Source organism: Anser brachyrhynchus, assembly GCF_964034855.1.
Source record: "Anser brachyrhynchus genome assembly, chromosome: 2".
Lineage (NCBI taxonomy): Eukaryota > Metazoa > Chordata > Aves > Anseriformes > Anatidae > Anser > Anser brachyrhynchus.
The window spans coordinates 26,434,569-26,447,269 of record NC_137695.1 but is presented as its reverse complement, the minus strand read 5'-3'; the positions used below and the strand labels follow the sequence as shown (position 1 = coordinate 26,447,269).

Sequence of the window (12,701 nt, the reverse complement as noted above, 5' to 3'; positions counted from 1 at the left end):
GACACAGGTTAGCTTTAGCTACACGGTATCACATCGAAATCTTCTGTTTTTTCATGAATTTGCTGAACGTCAGATGTTCAAGATCACTGAAGGGTTGAAAAATTCTCTCTCAACCACCTCCGCTTCTACCTACCCCAAAAACTTTTGTATCTGCTATAAATGCCCAACCCTCCTTTTCTAAACCATTTATGTGCTTTGAATGCTATCTGCTCACAGAGACCAGACTGGATAGCTCTGTATTCTCTGTTGTTTCTTTCTTAAACAGTTATTAGTCAGTGAGAAAACCTCTCACCCTATAATAGTTTAAAGAAACTAAAAGCTCTAGGTGAATGAACTTCCTGAAATCTGTGTGAAAATCCATACCGACTGTATCAACTTATATCAAGGCCTGTAAACCGCTATCTTTTTTCAATTTGTGACTCAACAGCCTTATTAGGTCTCCCATCATGTATTACATTTATGCATAGTGTGCCTTCCTGTTAATTTGCTTAATATGGAAGTCCTCGTTTTCTTAGGTCACACTAGAATTCCCCCTTTAAAAAAAAAAAAAGTATCATGTTTTGCACCCTCCTTCCATCTACTTTTGAGACTGACTTAAGCCACAGGGAACAGAGCACAACAAGCAAGCTTAGTGTTGTCACATCTGAGCTCCATTAGCTGTCAGTACATACTTCAATGTCTCGCAACTTAGCGCTCTTCAGTTTATTAGCTTTACTGACGTGAGCTAGAGGGTGAATCTTGAGAGCTGTATCCGTAAAGGCTCCCTAGCCACCTTCCCTATTTCCACAACGAGCTGTTTCAGCCTCGTCTTCCTTGAACAGGGGTCAGGAGCGTTGCGATACAATGACACCAGTTGTCCTGCAACAGAACTGTAGCCAGCTGTCTTCAGATAAAACTTTTTGATTTAAGCAGAGAAACATACTCCATTTCTTCCGAACCAGGAACGGATGTCCTGCGGCAGCTCTCACGTTACTTGCAGAGCTCACCAAGTTGTCAGCCGTGGCACCACCACCACCCAAAGCGCAGAAACCCAGCACCCCCCTGCCCACCTCGTCCCACTCACCGCTTCTCCACAACCCCTAACGACACGTAAAACCCAAAAGGCATTGCTACCTTCACCGAAAAGAGGTATACAGAACCTTACGCCAATTAACATTTTAATGGCCGTAACTGCTAGGTAAAGGCCGTTAATCTTCATATAGGGGAACGCAGCATGGAAGAAGCTGCTCTGTCCCCTGCAACTTCACCTCCACCAGCTCAGCCCCTACACACACACACACACACAGAGACAAGGCCCCAGCATTTCGGAGCACAACCCTCGCATCCCCACAGGTCCCATGCCCGGCCCGGAGGTGCTGGCCCGGCCTGCGGCAAGCCGGGGGGGGGCCGCCCGGTGCTCCCCCGCTCCGGGACGGGACCCGTCCCTGCCCCGGCCCCCTGCCCGCATGGCCACCGCTCCCCACCGGTCCCCGCGGCCGCCCCCTCACCTCGGTACCGGCGGGAGGCGGCGTGGCAGGCGGTGAGGAGCAGGACGGCGCCCAGCGCCAGCGCCTTGGCGCTCCTCACGCTGAAGTAGTAGTTGATCTCCCGCTTGCCCAGGGTGTAGGCCAGGGCCGCCATCTTGGCTCCTCCATGACAACAGTGCGCGGCCGAGCGGGCGGGCGGGCGCGGCGGGGCAGCACTGGGGCCCCGCGGGCGGCCGAGGCAGCCCCCGCCGCCGGCTGCCACCGTCCCCACCGGCACGGCGGAGAGGAGCCCGACCCCCCGCCGCCGCCGGGGCGGAGCTGCCGCCCCCCTCCTCCTCCTCCCGGTGTCGCCGCTTCCCCTCCTCGGCCAGCGGGCGGCCCCTGTTCCCGGCTCCCCGCCCCGCGGCGCCGGGGCTGCCTCAGCCCGCAGCGAGGCTCTGAGCCGTGCCGCGGTGTGTGGCTACCCGCCGATTTATTTGATTTAATTTTATTTTTTGTAGTTGCTCGCCTCTCCTCTCCTAGCTTGTGTCAGGACGTTCGGTCATCCGCAGATAACGCAGCGCAGGGAAGCTGGCACGGTTCAGATCTACCAGTTTCATGAGGGAAAGAGGAGTGTGTTGTGAGGGGAATGCTGAAATCTTACACACCCGTGTGCCTCCACAGTGAGCTACCTCAGTCATACCTGGAAAAAGATGCCAGGGAGCAGGTCAAGTCCTGAAACAGGGCTGCGGTGTGGCCTCCCGCGCAACCCGCAGCCGCAGGAGCTGCGGTTACACAGCACGGAGTGACCAAAGTTAGGAGGGACAGAAATAGAAACTCGGGAAAGCATTCAGTACATGTCTGCAAAAATGCTGGGAACAAACATGGAGCAGTCATCGGGCCTCAGGTTCATGATGAAGTACCGCGCTCAGCTGGTTTTGACAGTTACTGTCTCATCTCAGAACCCTTGTCATTAGCACCGGCTAAAAAAAAGTTACTGGAAATGTTTGTTTATTATTATTATTATTATTTGTTTGGTTTTGTTCTGTTTGTTTTGACTGAGCATGTAAATATTGATGATGAAATACTGGGATTTTGAACAGCGACAAGTACGGTTTTCATTTCACCATCCTTCCATTTTCCTGTCATCCCCCAAAGGCTATTCTGGAAATTTTGCAACTTCATAATTCATAGTTGGTAATACATGAAAAAATTGGAAAAGAAAGCAGAATTAATAATATATGGAGAACAAAAAACAAACAAATAAACAAACAAAAAAACACCATTAAATTAAACAATTAAAACCAGGAAGTCTACACACTGCAAGCAAAGTTTTATTTTCAAGTCTTACCTGAAGAACAGAAGAACATCATGCGAACATAATTTAATGCACATACAAGATTTGAGTTCTAACTATTCTTTGAGTGGGCACTGTCAGTATATACTCAATGTATATGCCATTTCCACCCACCCAGTACTATCTGCCAGCATGTAATTTATATTTTTTTCTATTCAACTCAGTCTATTACTTCATTTAGTTTCTGAGCCATATTTTAAAATGTTATATACGCATTACTATTTTAGAATACTCAGATTTATTCTCTCAGGGAGAGAGGAAAAAAAAGGTACCAGGTAAACTCCCAAGTGGACAGATACTATCAAGCTGGTGGTGGTATGGATCCTTTTACTCCACAAATGAAAAATTCCAATTTGTGTATTATTTTTTTGGTCATGCAACATTCAAAAAGCCATGTTTTCAAAGCTCTCTTACTGTGAGTAAACCTTATTATTTCTTAAAATATTATTCTTAGTTTTAGCTTTCCTTGTTCTCATTGTTTCACATACATTTAAGTGGCAGATGCAAGCATTTTAGACTTCAATAAGCAACTTAATCTTTTTAACAGCTTCTGTAACTTTTTGCATTGTTACCCAATGATTCTTAACAGTCTTACAATGTGTATCATTCCCTGCTGTCATCTAGGACTACAGATATTCTTCTTCATTTATTTTCATAATATTTATTCATATTCAAATAGACCTTTCATCCAACCAAACCATAGGTACTTCAGCCTTTGTCTTTTTTTGGTATAACTGTGTTAAGTTTCCTGGCTCTATTGTAAATCTGCATGGTGCTCTTGTTACGGTGAGTGCAGCTTCTCAACATGCACTTCAGTCAGCCCCACTGCTAAAAGCAACGTAGATGCAGAAAACACAGAGTTCAACTGGAGCTCCCAGAGCGCTAACTCATCTTTTCATTTAGGGTCGCTGCAATGCCTGAACAGGGAGATTTAATTTTTTCTCCCCAAATTAAAAAAGAATTAATCTCTTACTGCACAATTGTCTCTCTGGAGAATTTCACTGATCTGCAATTAAATTAGCTTCTTATGAAAGAACAGCAGAAATTAGAAAGGTAACAAAATAAACATGCTTTTGTTTATAGATATCTCAGAAGATCACAGCAGACAGGAGTAGAAATTCTGTCCCACGGCCTTTTGAGGGCTGTTTCAGATTGGCCCCTGGCCCCTGAATGTAAAATGGCAGTCCTCACCTGCTCTAAAATACTAACACTTTCTTCAGTGATGCCCCAAAACCCTGCTTGTGGATTACATCTCCATTATTTTACGACTGTACCAATGAATACTGAGACTATTGAAGGTTAAATATCTTCATTAAGTTTATCCACCTGTTTACATTAACTATTGAAGTGCATTTAAGCAAAACATCTGCTTTTGCTTCATTGTTCCTTTGTAGATGTTGTTTGACAAGAGTAATCTCCTTCATTTCAGTCAGAAGCTCTTGGCTAAAGTGCCATGACTTCAAAGTGGTTTGCGTGACTGCAGTTTTTCTTCTTACAGGTACCTCCCTTGCTTCTCACAAGCTAATTGAATTTGGAATCATTGCATATAATTCACACCAAACCCACTGTATATAAAAGGCGTGATTCAAGAGGCTAATTAGGGGTTGCTAACTACCCCATGAAACAGACTCCAGACATGAATTATCTAGAAGAAGCTTTATAATTTCCATTATACACCTACTTTATTTTCCTGTCTGCTGATAAATTTAGTACGCTGGAAGTAAACCAGAAGTATGCTAGCTCTTCTTAGTCAAACCTCATCTTTTGTTTTTCAGATGCTTAGCGCTGGCTTCCTGCTTGTTCTGGTGGAAGCACCCAGGGTCGTCACTGGGAGGGTAAGACCTGGAGCAGTCATGGAGAAAAGACTCAGAAACTGAGCAGCAATTCATTTGAGAGCCAGAGGAGGTGTGACACTGCTCCATAAATTGGGTAATGACTGTGAATATGGAGAGTGAACAGCCACAGGAGAGATTTCATATTTCTGTTTTCTACAGATGTAGAAGCCTTGGCTTAACTGAATTTGTTATTTTAATAAGAGGCTGCGGTGTTATGTGTGGTCACTAATGACAGAAGCTAAAAATGTTACTGTGGTTTACCAGAGCGCTATTTCCCCTATGTGTCAATATAATAAAACAATCAGGAGAGATGAGGTTCATCTCACCTAGCTCCAGCCACTTAGAAAGAATCAATCAGTTTTAAACTCATTATCTGAAATCCCGCTGTAGGAGTGATGGAAGAAAGTCACCAGTTACTTGTAGATTAGAATATGGTCGATGACTTACTATTAGGAATGACTGCCCTCTGTTGAATTTAGATAATTAGTTTACACCGAACAGATGTCATTTACACAGTTGTAATCTAGGTGAGATAATTCTTACTTTACTGCTTCCTGTTTTGCTTGGCAGGCTCAGTGCTAATGGAAGAAGAACTCCGTGCTGCAGGTTGAAACAGGCATGCGCATATGAGTTTGCTGATGAGCTTAGCTCCCAGAAGATCTCGTTCTTTTGATTCTCCTGTTTTCAGCATTACAGCCAAGTGTGGCTTCCAGAGAGAGCTGCTGTCCTCCCAAGGATCCTCCCATGCTGAATCCCAAGGATCTGAGGCATGTAAAAATAGATAAAGTAGCTATATATTATTGAGAGGTGGTATTTAAATGTTCTCCCACATGATATTTTTGCTTCAGAGTTTTTACCTGTTTATAGGAGTGGAGTTAATTTGCACAATTTTTTATAGCAAGTAATATAGACAAGGAAGAAAAATTATAACACACCTTTAAAATATAAGTATTATGTATCATTCTAGGAATGCACCACTTGCTACATAGTAACTGGAAGATCCCGTATGTTACCTTATAGATCGTGTAGAATAATCAATCAGTAGGATCTGCCATGCTCCAAACTATATCAGATTTTAATTTAATTTGTGCATCACTGTCAGTTTGCTCTGCTCTTGTTGTAAGTCCAGAAACAAAGCTGTATCTCCAACAGATTTCTGGGAGGAGTAATACTTTCAGAAGTGCAGCTTTTCCTTCAGCAGCTTTTTTGTACTTGCTGAATGACAACATCAAACATTTTAATTACTGAGTTTTCAACCTTGTAACAGCAATCATTCTTTCCATAAGCACCGTGCTTCCATGTGGCATGTGAATGCATGGTAGCCATCTATTGCAAATATTTGGTTGCATTAATGAAAAGGGAGTACAAAGAATAACAAGACTTGTTCAATCAGGCACTGTACTCCGAGTACTGTCTCAGCCAAATGCTGAAACTGATACACCACCAGCCTCATAAGATCTTGGAATTCTATCACAAATTACTGCTTTTATAGATTTCTAATTTTATAAAACTCATAAAGTTCCTCAATAGTCTGCACTACATGGAAGCTGATACTAAGTCAAGTAGTTTTGAAATCACATGCACAAAGGATATATTTAGCTTTATCACTAAGAGACAAATGCATCTGCAAGTCTATAACACGAGGATTAATTATGTTTCATTTCAGGTTTCAGTGGATCTGAAATAGAAGTAGATTGGAGGGATGGAGACAGGGAATGGAAATAGGCGAATTTCAAATCTTTGAGTCATTTCTCCTCTTCCATTAAGGACAGTCAAGAGGATGCACCTTTCGGCAGCATGGAATGTGGTCATCACCAAGCTATGCAGGCTTGAGATCAGATGGGAACTCTGCATGCAAATCAATTTTAATTTCAGCTGCGTAGATTCTTATCCTCAAAGCCTTGTATTCATCACTATAATGGGTTCAGAATTTCCAATTTATATGAGTTTCTTGGCAGGAGGTACTATTTTACTCTTCTATTTTCTCCTTCTCTTTTCTTGAGTCTTATTTCAGAGAAAATGGCCGTCACTTAGCTCATTGCCAAGCTGAATTGTTCTTTTTTCATCAATGTTTCATTTTCACATTGTTGTTCTTCCTGGTTCCCCCTTGTGCTCCCAGATGTGTCTCTTTAAAATTCAGATTTTTGTATAATTATGGGGCAGTCTTTGGAAGCCTACGCAGCTACTGTCCAAGCTGTGTCATGTTTGGGGACCATTAGAACATTTTCTTCTGGCTGCTAGCAGTACAGATGTCATCCTGTAATTACCGTGTTCTCTTTAAAACAGAGAGAGAGAGTATCATTTCCAGCTCTATCAGTGTAATCTCTAATAAAAATCATTAACGCTAATCATCATTAACATTCTGTACGGTGCATTAGTAGTCTGTTTGATGCTGGTCCATTAAAAAATACTTAGCCTTGAATTCAAAAAGTCCTACATCACTGTCTCGGGCAGCTTATGCCTGGTGCGCAGCCATAACGTATCCTGCTAAAACGGCCGCTGTTGTCACGGTTGTTAGATAGCTGAACTCTGGGAAAAGGCTAGGTACCTGTGTGAGCAAGAGGGGATTTTCATCTATTGATTAACCTGACATGAAGCTGAGAGGCAAGAGAATTCTAGGAAGAACATTACAGAATGTATTAATTAGGAAATATAGCAAATGAAATAAAATAATATAATAAAATATAATAATCATATAATAAAAGATTGCATGAAAGAAAGAACTTGCGGAAACAGCACAAGCTGAGGAAAAATAAAGGGGAAGAGTGATATCAGCCTGCAGTTGATATAAATGCTGGGTGAAGGTATAGCATCTCTGTAAAGCAGTTCTCCTAATTCCCTTATTTTTTGAAGAACCACTTCAATTTTAAAAGCCTGGAGTCTGTAATGGGGTCGGCAATCAATATAGGGCAAAACATACCAAAGAAAAGAGTATGATTGACAAGAAAACAGACAAAACCTAGAAAATGATCAAAGGAACACCATGAAGAGGCTCAGGTAATGAGGATGGCTGGATTTCCTGGCAAAGCTACGCTCACAAGCACAAAAGTGGTGTAAGGAAGGAAAGACATTTTGAGATCTGAAGGTGGGTGAAAAGGTGGAACAAGAAAGCAAAGCTTTTCTTTTAGAAAAGAAGGCAAGAAGCACAGTAAATGTTACTGCTTGCAATAATGCCTGAGACACCAGGATAGCCAAGGAAAATAAATACTGTGGTCCTTGAGAATGGACAGAGGCAAACTTCAATGTTATAAAAGATGTTTGGTTAAAGAAAATTAAGGACAATCTAAGTATTGATGATAAATGAAGTAACATCTACTGCCTTTGAGAATTTGGAAGAAAGTTCAGACCCCAGAGCTGGCCAAGAGGTTTCACTCATGTATAATTGCCTCTACTTTTGTGAAGTTCAGTGTTTCAGAACCTCACCTAAACAGAAACCAAAATATTAAATATACCTATGTTGCTTGGCAAATACTTGACCAGGTTATTAAATATTGCTGGAGAGGGGCTGCACAGCGTTCCTTTGGCTGGCCGTGGAGAATATCTCAGGTCCACAGAGCAACTTTTAAGCTGTCCTCATTCAACACTCTGCCCTCTGTGCTTGTTATCTGGCAATATTTCAGGCAGTGGAGCTGGGTGACTGTCAAACTGGCACGTATTTCATGAATGAGCTATGGAATTTATAATTTATAAGAAATGTGCAAATGAGAAGGTCTGACTATTTTATGGAACAAAAGCTGAAATGGAAAACTCAAAGCTTTACTGTAGATAAAAAAATTGTAATTGACTGCTATGGACACCAATGAAAAAATACACTTTTTGGAAATTATTCTGTATCTTGTCAGGTCTGCTTTTTCTGAAAAATTAATGTGTATTCACTTGATATTGTAGCTGTATTAGAAATGGGAGAAATCAGTTAAAAAAAGCTATCTCCAGAAAGGCATTTCTCACTGAACGTAATGTAACTCTGGATCTTTAGAGTTATGGCTACTTTCCCCAGTTTCTTTAAATGAGTGAAATTTGGTGGAACTGGGCATGTTTGCCTGAGGTCAGGGAGGAAAATATACACAATATCAACTGATTTTGGTGGTGAAAGATCAGGCCTTTGGAGCAGGGCTCTTTCCCCACTAGTAATAGGGAGAACCTGCCAGCCAGTCTTATTTCTCCACTAAGGATGATCTTATTTCTTTTGCAATTTAATTTCTCATTAGAATTTGCAGTGTGCTTTTGAGTAGCTTTTGCATTTAAACGTGAAATGACCGAGATATTATATGAAATAATCTACTACAGTGAAATATTGTATTGTGAAGTTAGTTTCAGCAGCTTGAAACAGTCTGTAGTTTACTAGGACTTAGTGCAGGGTATCTTGTTCTTGGATTCAGTGTTTTTAGGAAGATAATTTTATTTTAGGAAGGTTTTTTAAGTATTAGGATGATAATTCTAACACTGGAAAAAAAATTCTGTATTAACCTTGGGCTCATTAAAACACTAGATTTCTCAAGTATCAACAATAGATTAACAGACTAGAATATTTCCATGAGTCATTATTTAAAGATGAAATTGCGTAGAAATAATGTAGTTTAAGCAGAATACTACAGAGCAGTCCTTAGGGTTCACACTGTTCTGCCATATCTATCTGTCTATATGGTTCTCTGTTGGGTTGCTGTGAGCTCCCACGAGTCTAAGTAGTTTTGTGATGTTAAAATGGAAGCACACACACTAAATATCAGCACAGGCTCCTGTGCACCTCAGGCTTAGCAAAGATTTCTTTCATTTAGGAGTTAACAGGCAGCCACGTAGCCGTGCCATTCCCGTAAGATGTGTGTGAAAGCCTAGTGAGTTGGACTCTGCAGGGCAGCTGTAATTGTTTGCTTCCAGCTTTGAATGTCCTGGGCAGGACACACTTTAAAAATTGCTCTAATGAGAGGCAGATGGATCTAATTCTTTCGTTCAATGTCCTTGTTTATGCTTTAAAACCACTTGTATTGAGATGCTTCACTAACAGACTCTCCCCTTCCCTAAGGCCTAAGAACAGAACAAATTCTTATGCATTGAATCCACTCTCTCCCTTTTCCATTTCATAATTGTCAGCCCTTTCTCACAGAGAAAACCGGTATGTCTCTCTCTCCTCTGCTCATCTGTGTATTTTCATGATATGTGCAAGAATTTAATTTTTCTGAGATGTCTTCCTTTCTATAATGTCAGAAGAGAAGGATCTAAAAACTGTTTTCAAAGCTAAAGGCAAAAAGCTTAGAATACTGTCAGCTCAGAAACAGATATTTAGCTGGTAGAGAGGTGAACCAATAGCTAAGAAAAAATCCCGGCCTTGACCTAGGTGTAACAGAGCAGGTAATAAAACCAGCGGAGGTCTTTGGTCTGGTCTGTTGCCTTTGACAGAGTGCTTCTACTCTACAAGCAAGGCACATGTCTTAAAAATGCCTCCTGTTTTTCAGAAGTTTGCTCTAAGTCCTCAAAGTTGCAGAAGCGCGCAAAACAGCTTTAAAATGGAAAAGAAAATCCCCCTTTCTCCAATTGATTTTCTCTTTTGAAAACATATGGTACACTCAGAGACCAGGGCCCTGACCACGGGAGTTGGGTAAGCATCTAACAACTTGCCGGGAGGACAGAGAAGAAGAAAGAGCTGCCTATGAGGTTTCATCTTGGGTTTCGTTCCTTTCCTGTTTCTTACCTGTTCCAGATCACTACTGAATATACTGCCTACCTGAAATGGCAGAGTCTGCAGTATATTTGCAGAGACGGGTGCAGGAAACTGAGAGGTGACTTACAGAAAGTATCTAAACAAGCATTCAATTCATCAGGAAACTGTCAATTGGATGAATTTGCTTCTCCTATTTTGGATTCATAGAAATCGACAACTAAAAGACAAAATTATTCTCATCTGGATTTCTTTCTACCCTGAGTGAGACTGCAGTTTGCAGCCGGGAGCTTTCCTGGTTCAGATGGGTGTACTTCTGATAAGCCGGTTGATTTTCAGAAAGAGTTGTGGCACTGATATTTTTCAGAAATAGCCCTTGGGATGTTCTTGGTCATGCAGGGCTCAGAAGATTTCAACAGTAACTATGGCAGTGAAATATCGCTCACTGAATTCAGGTACAAACAACGAAAATGCTCTTCAAAGGTCTGCGATTACCGTCTAAGCCAATAGGTGGTGCACTGCCCTCGTGGAAATGGTAAAGGATCACTTGCTGTTCTTTACTAAGGGTCTTAAAATTGGCATTTAGGAAAACTTGTTTCATTTCACACAAAGACACGATTTCTGTAGTAAGAGAAAACGACATATATATGTGTTTCTAAATGGTGCTGACATTGAAATAATTATTATATTGAATTATATACATTTCAGATGCTTGTTTTCAAAAGGGCATTCATCTGTTGTATTTGTTTGGGTACTTAACTTTGAGTTAACGAGAGCCATTGCTTCCTGATCAGTCGGAGGATATGCTTAAACCTGGAATCATGTTTAGGGAATTTTGCTCATGTACTACCCGCATTCAACCACCTATTTTTCAGGAAAGGACTAATTTATTCCAGCCTAGGAACGCAGAAATACAGCCGTTTCTTTGGAAGATCTTTGCTTATGCACTGTAGATTGCATTTGGATTGCATCTGAGATATATACGGGAGCAATACAGAAAATTAATGCTTTTTTAATGTTCTGATAATGAAGCTTGTGTAAAGGGAGATGAATTATAGATGAGTTCTGATAGTATGTCTGAGAACTGCTTTATTTGAACTTGCCATTATCTCATTGTTTGAAATCTGTCTGTGTGATTCTGGTACTGTAAAACACGGGATCAGGTGGCTGTTAGAAAAACAGCTTCTAGGAGACCCTGTCTCAAACCACTAAGCACTGCAGCAAAGCTGACCACGTCACGAGTGGCAACGTAAAGCTGTGTGGTGGAAATGGCGATCTGTTAACAGGACTGTTATTTCGTCTCTTACTTGTGTTAAAAGAAATATGACTATTTGCAGTCTTCAGCACAGTATTCATATTTTAAACTGCTTTAAGGTAAGTCAGGGGCTCATGATTTTCCTCCCAGTGAAGCAGCCGGGTCACTTACAACTTTCCCTTCCACAACCACTTTCCAAGGCTTTGAAGTTTTTCTCTCTGCGTTGGTTGAATTTCAGATGTTCTCACCACCCCTGGTTTTCACCTGCTTATGCCACGTTCATGCAAAAGCACGTGCCGCAGAGAGCCCAGCTTGCTGCCAGTGGAGCCTGCGGGGATGGCAGCAATAAATGCCAGCCCAGTGGTGGGCCCTGAGAGCTGCACTCAGGAGGAGCAAGGAAAGGGGGGACACACAAATGTGTGACCAGTCCCACAGTGTTGCAGGGAGGAAAACTGGTCTGACAGCATCAGTACTGGCATTTACAGGCGTATCGCAGCCGAGCACTGGGTATGTCGGTAGCTCCATGGTCTCCTTACCCAGTCTTACCCAGACTCTCCAGCAATTCTGTTCCTGTGCAGTACAGCCAGGGGTTGCACTGTATGATAGCAGTATCTTAACAGTATCTTACAAGCTCTCAGCAAAGAACAGTCTTTGGATCTTAGTGTGTTTCTTGTGATTTTAAAGTTAACAGTGGATGAATTTGCATCTTGTGCACAACTGTATGAACTATAAGGGCCTAACAAAGCCTGATCTTCCTGACAAGATGACTGAATTTAGAGATGCCTTGCTCTGACTCCTGCATATCATTTCAAAAACATACAGTCCTGCTGAATGTCAGCCAGCACAACTCTCTCAACAACAAGCAGCTTTCAGCAAGGCAGAATCTTCCTTTTCCTGCTACCCTTACACAAGAGAATGATCCTTCTTTTAGACATTAATCTTGCTTGGAATTTGGAAAAAAAAAAAAAAAAGAATTACTTATGGTTTTGAAGTTCTTGTACAATGATGCATGATGTTATTGATTTTCTTGTGGACTTTTCAAAAGGTGATGTTGAAATGAAGAGTCAAGTAGACAACCACACCCTGAATACAGCTCCGAGTAGTTTTTAAATGCTCCAAGCAAATGTTTTACAGCAATAGGCTAAGAAAGATACTT

General features: G+C 41.6%; 1 protein-coding gene and 1 long non-coding RNA gene across 3 annotated transcripts in view; one reads left to right on the top strand and one right to left on the bottom strand.

Moving 5' to 3' along the window:
- Window positions 1-1,807, bottom strand: part of CASD1 (CAS1 domain containing 1) — a 32,104-nt gene extending 30,297 nt beyond the window's left edge. Inside the window, exon 1 of one of the 2 annotated variants that reach the window (XM_080582159.1) lies at window positions 1,488-1,807. In XM_080582159.1, the coding sequence (XP_080438285.1) occupies window positions 1,488-1,620 (133 nt within the window). In that variant the 5' untranslated portion in view covers window positions 1,621-1,807. The remainder of the gene's footprint in view (window positions 1-1,487) is intronic. The other variant, XM_080582158.1, reaches the window with a different exon arrangement.
- Window positions 1,808-1,911: 104 nt separating this feature from the next.
- On the top strand, window positions 1,912-8,460 carry LOC308190596. Its single transcript, XR_013947356.1, has 4 exons — window positions 1,912-4,300; window positions 4,578-4,731; window positions 5,208-5,404; window positions 6,304-8,460. It is a non-coding gene; the product is annotated as an uncharacterized lncRNA (long non-coding RNA).
- The last annotated feature ends 4,241 nt before the right edge of the window (window positions 8,461-12,701 follow it).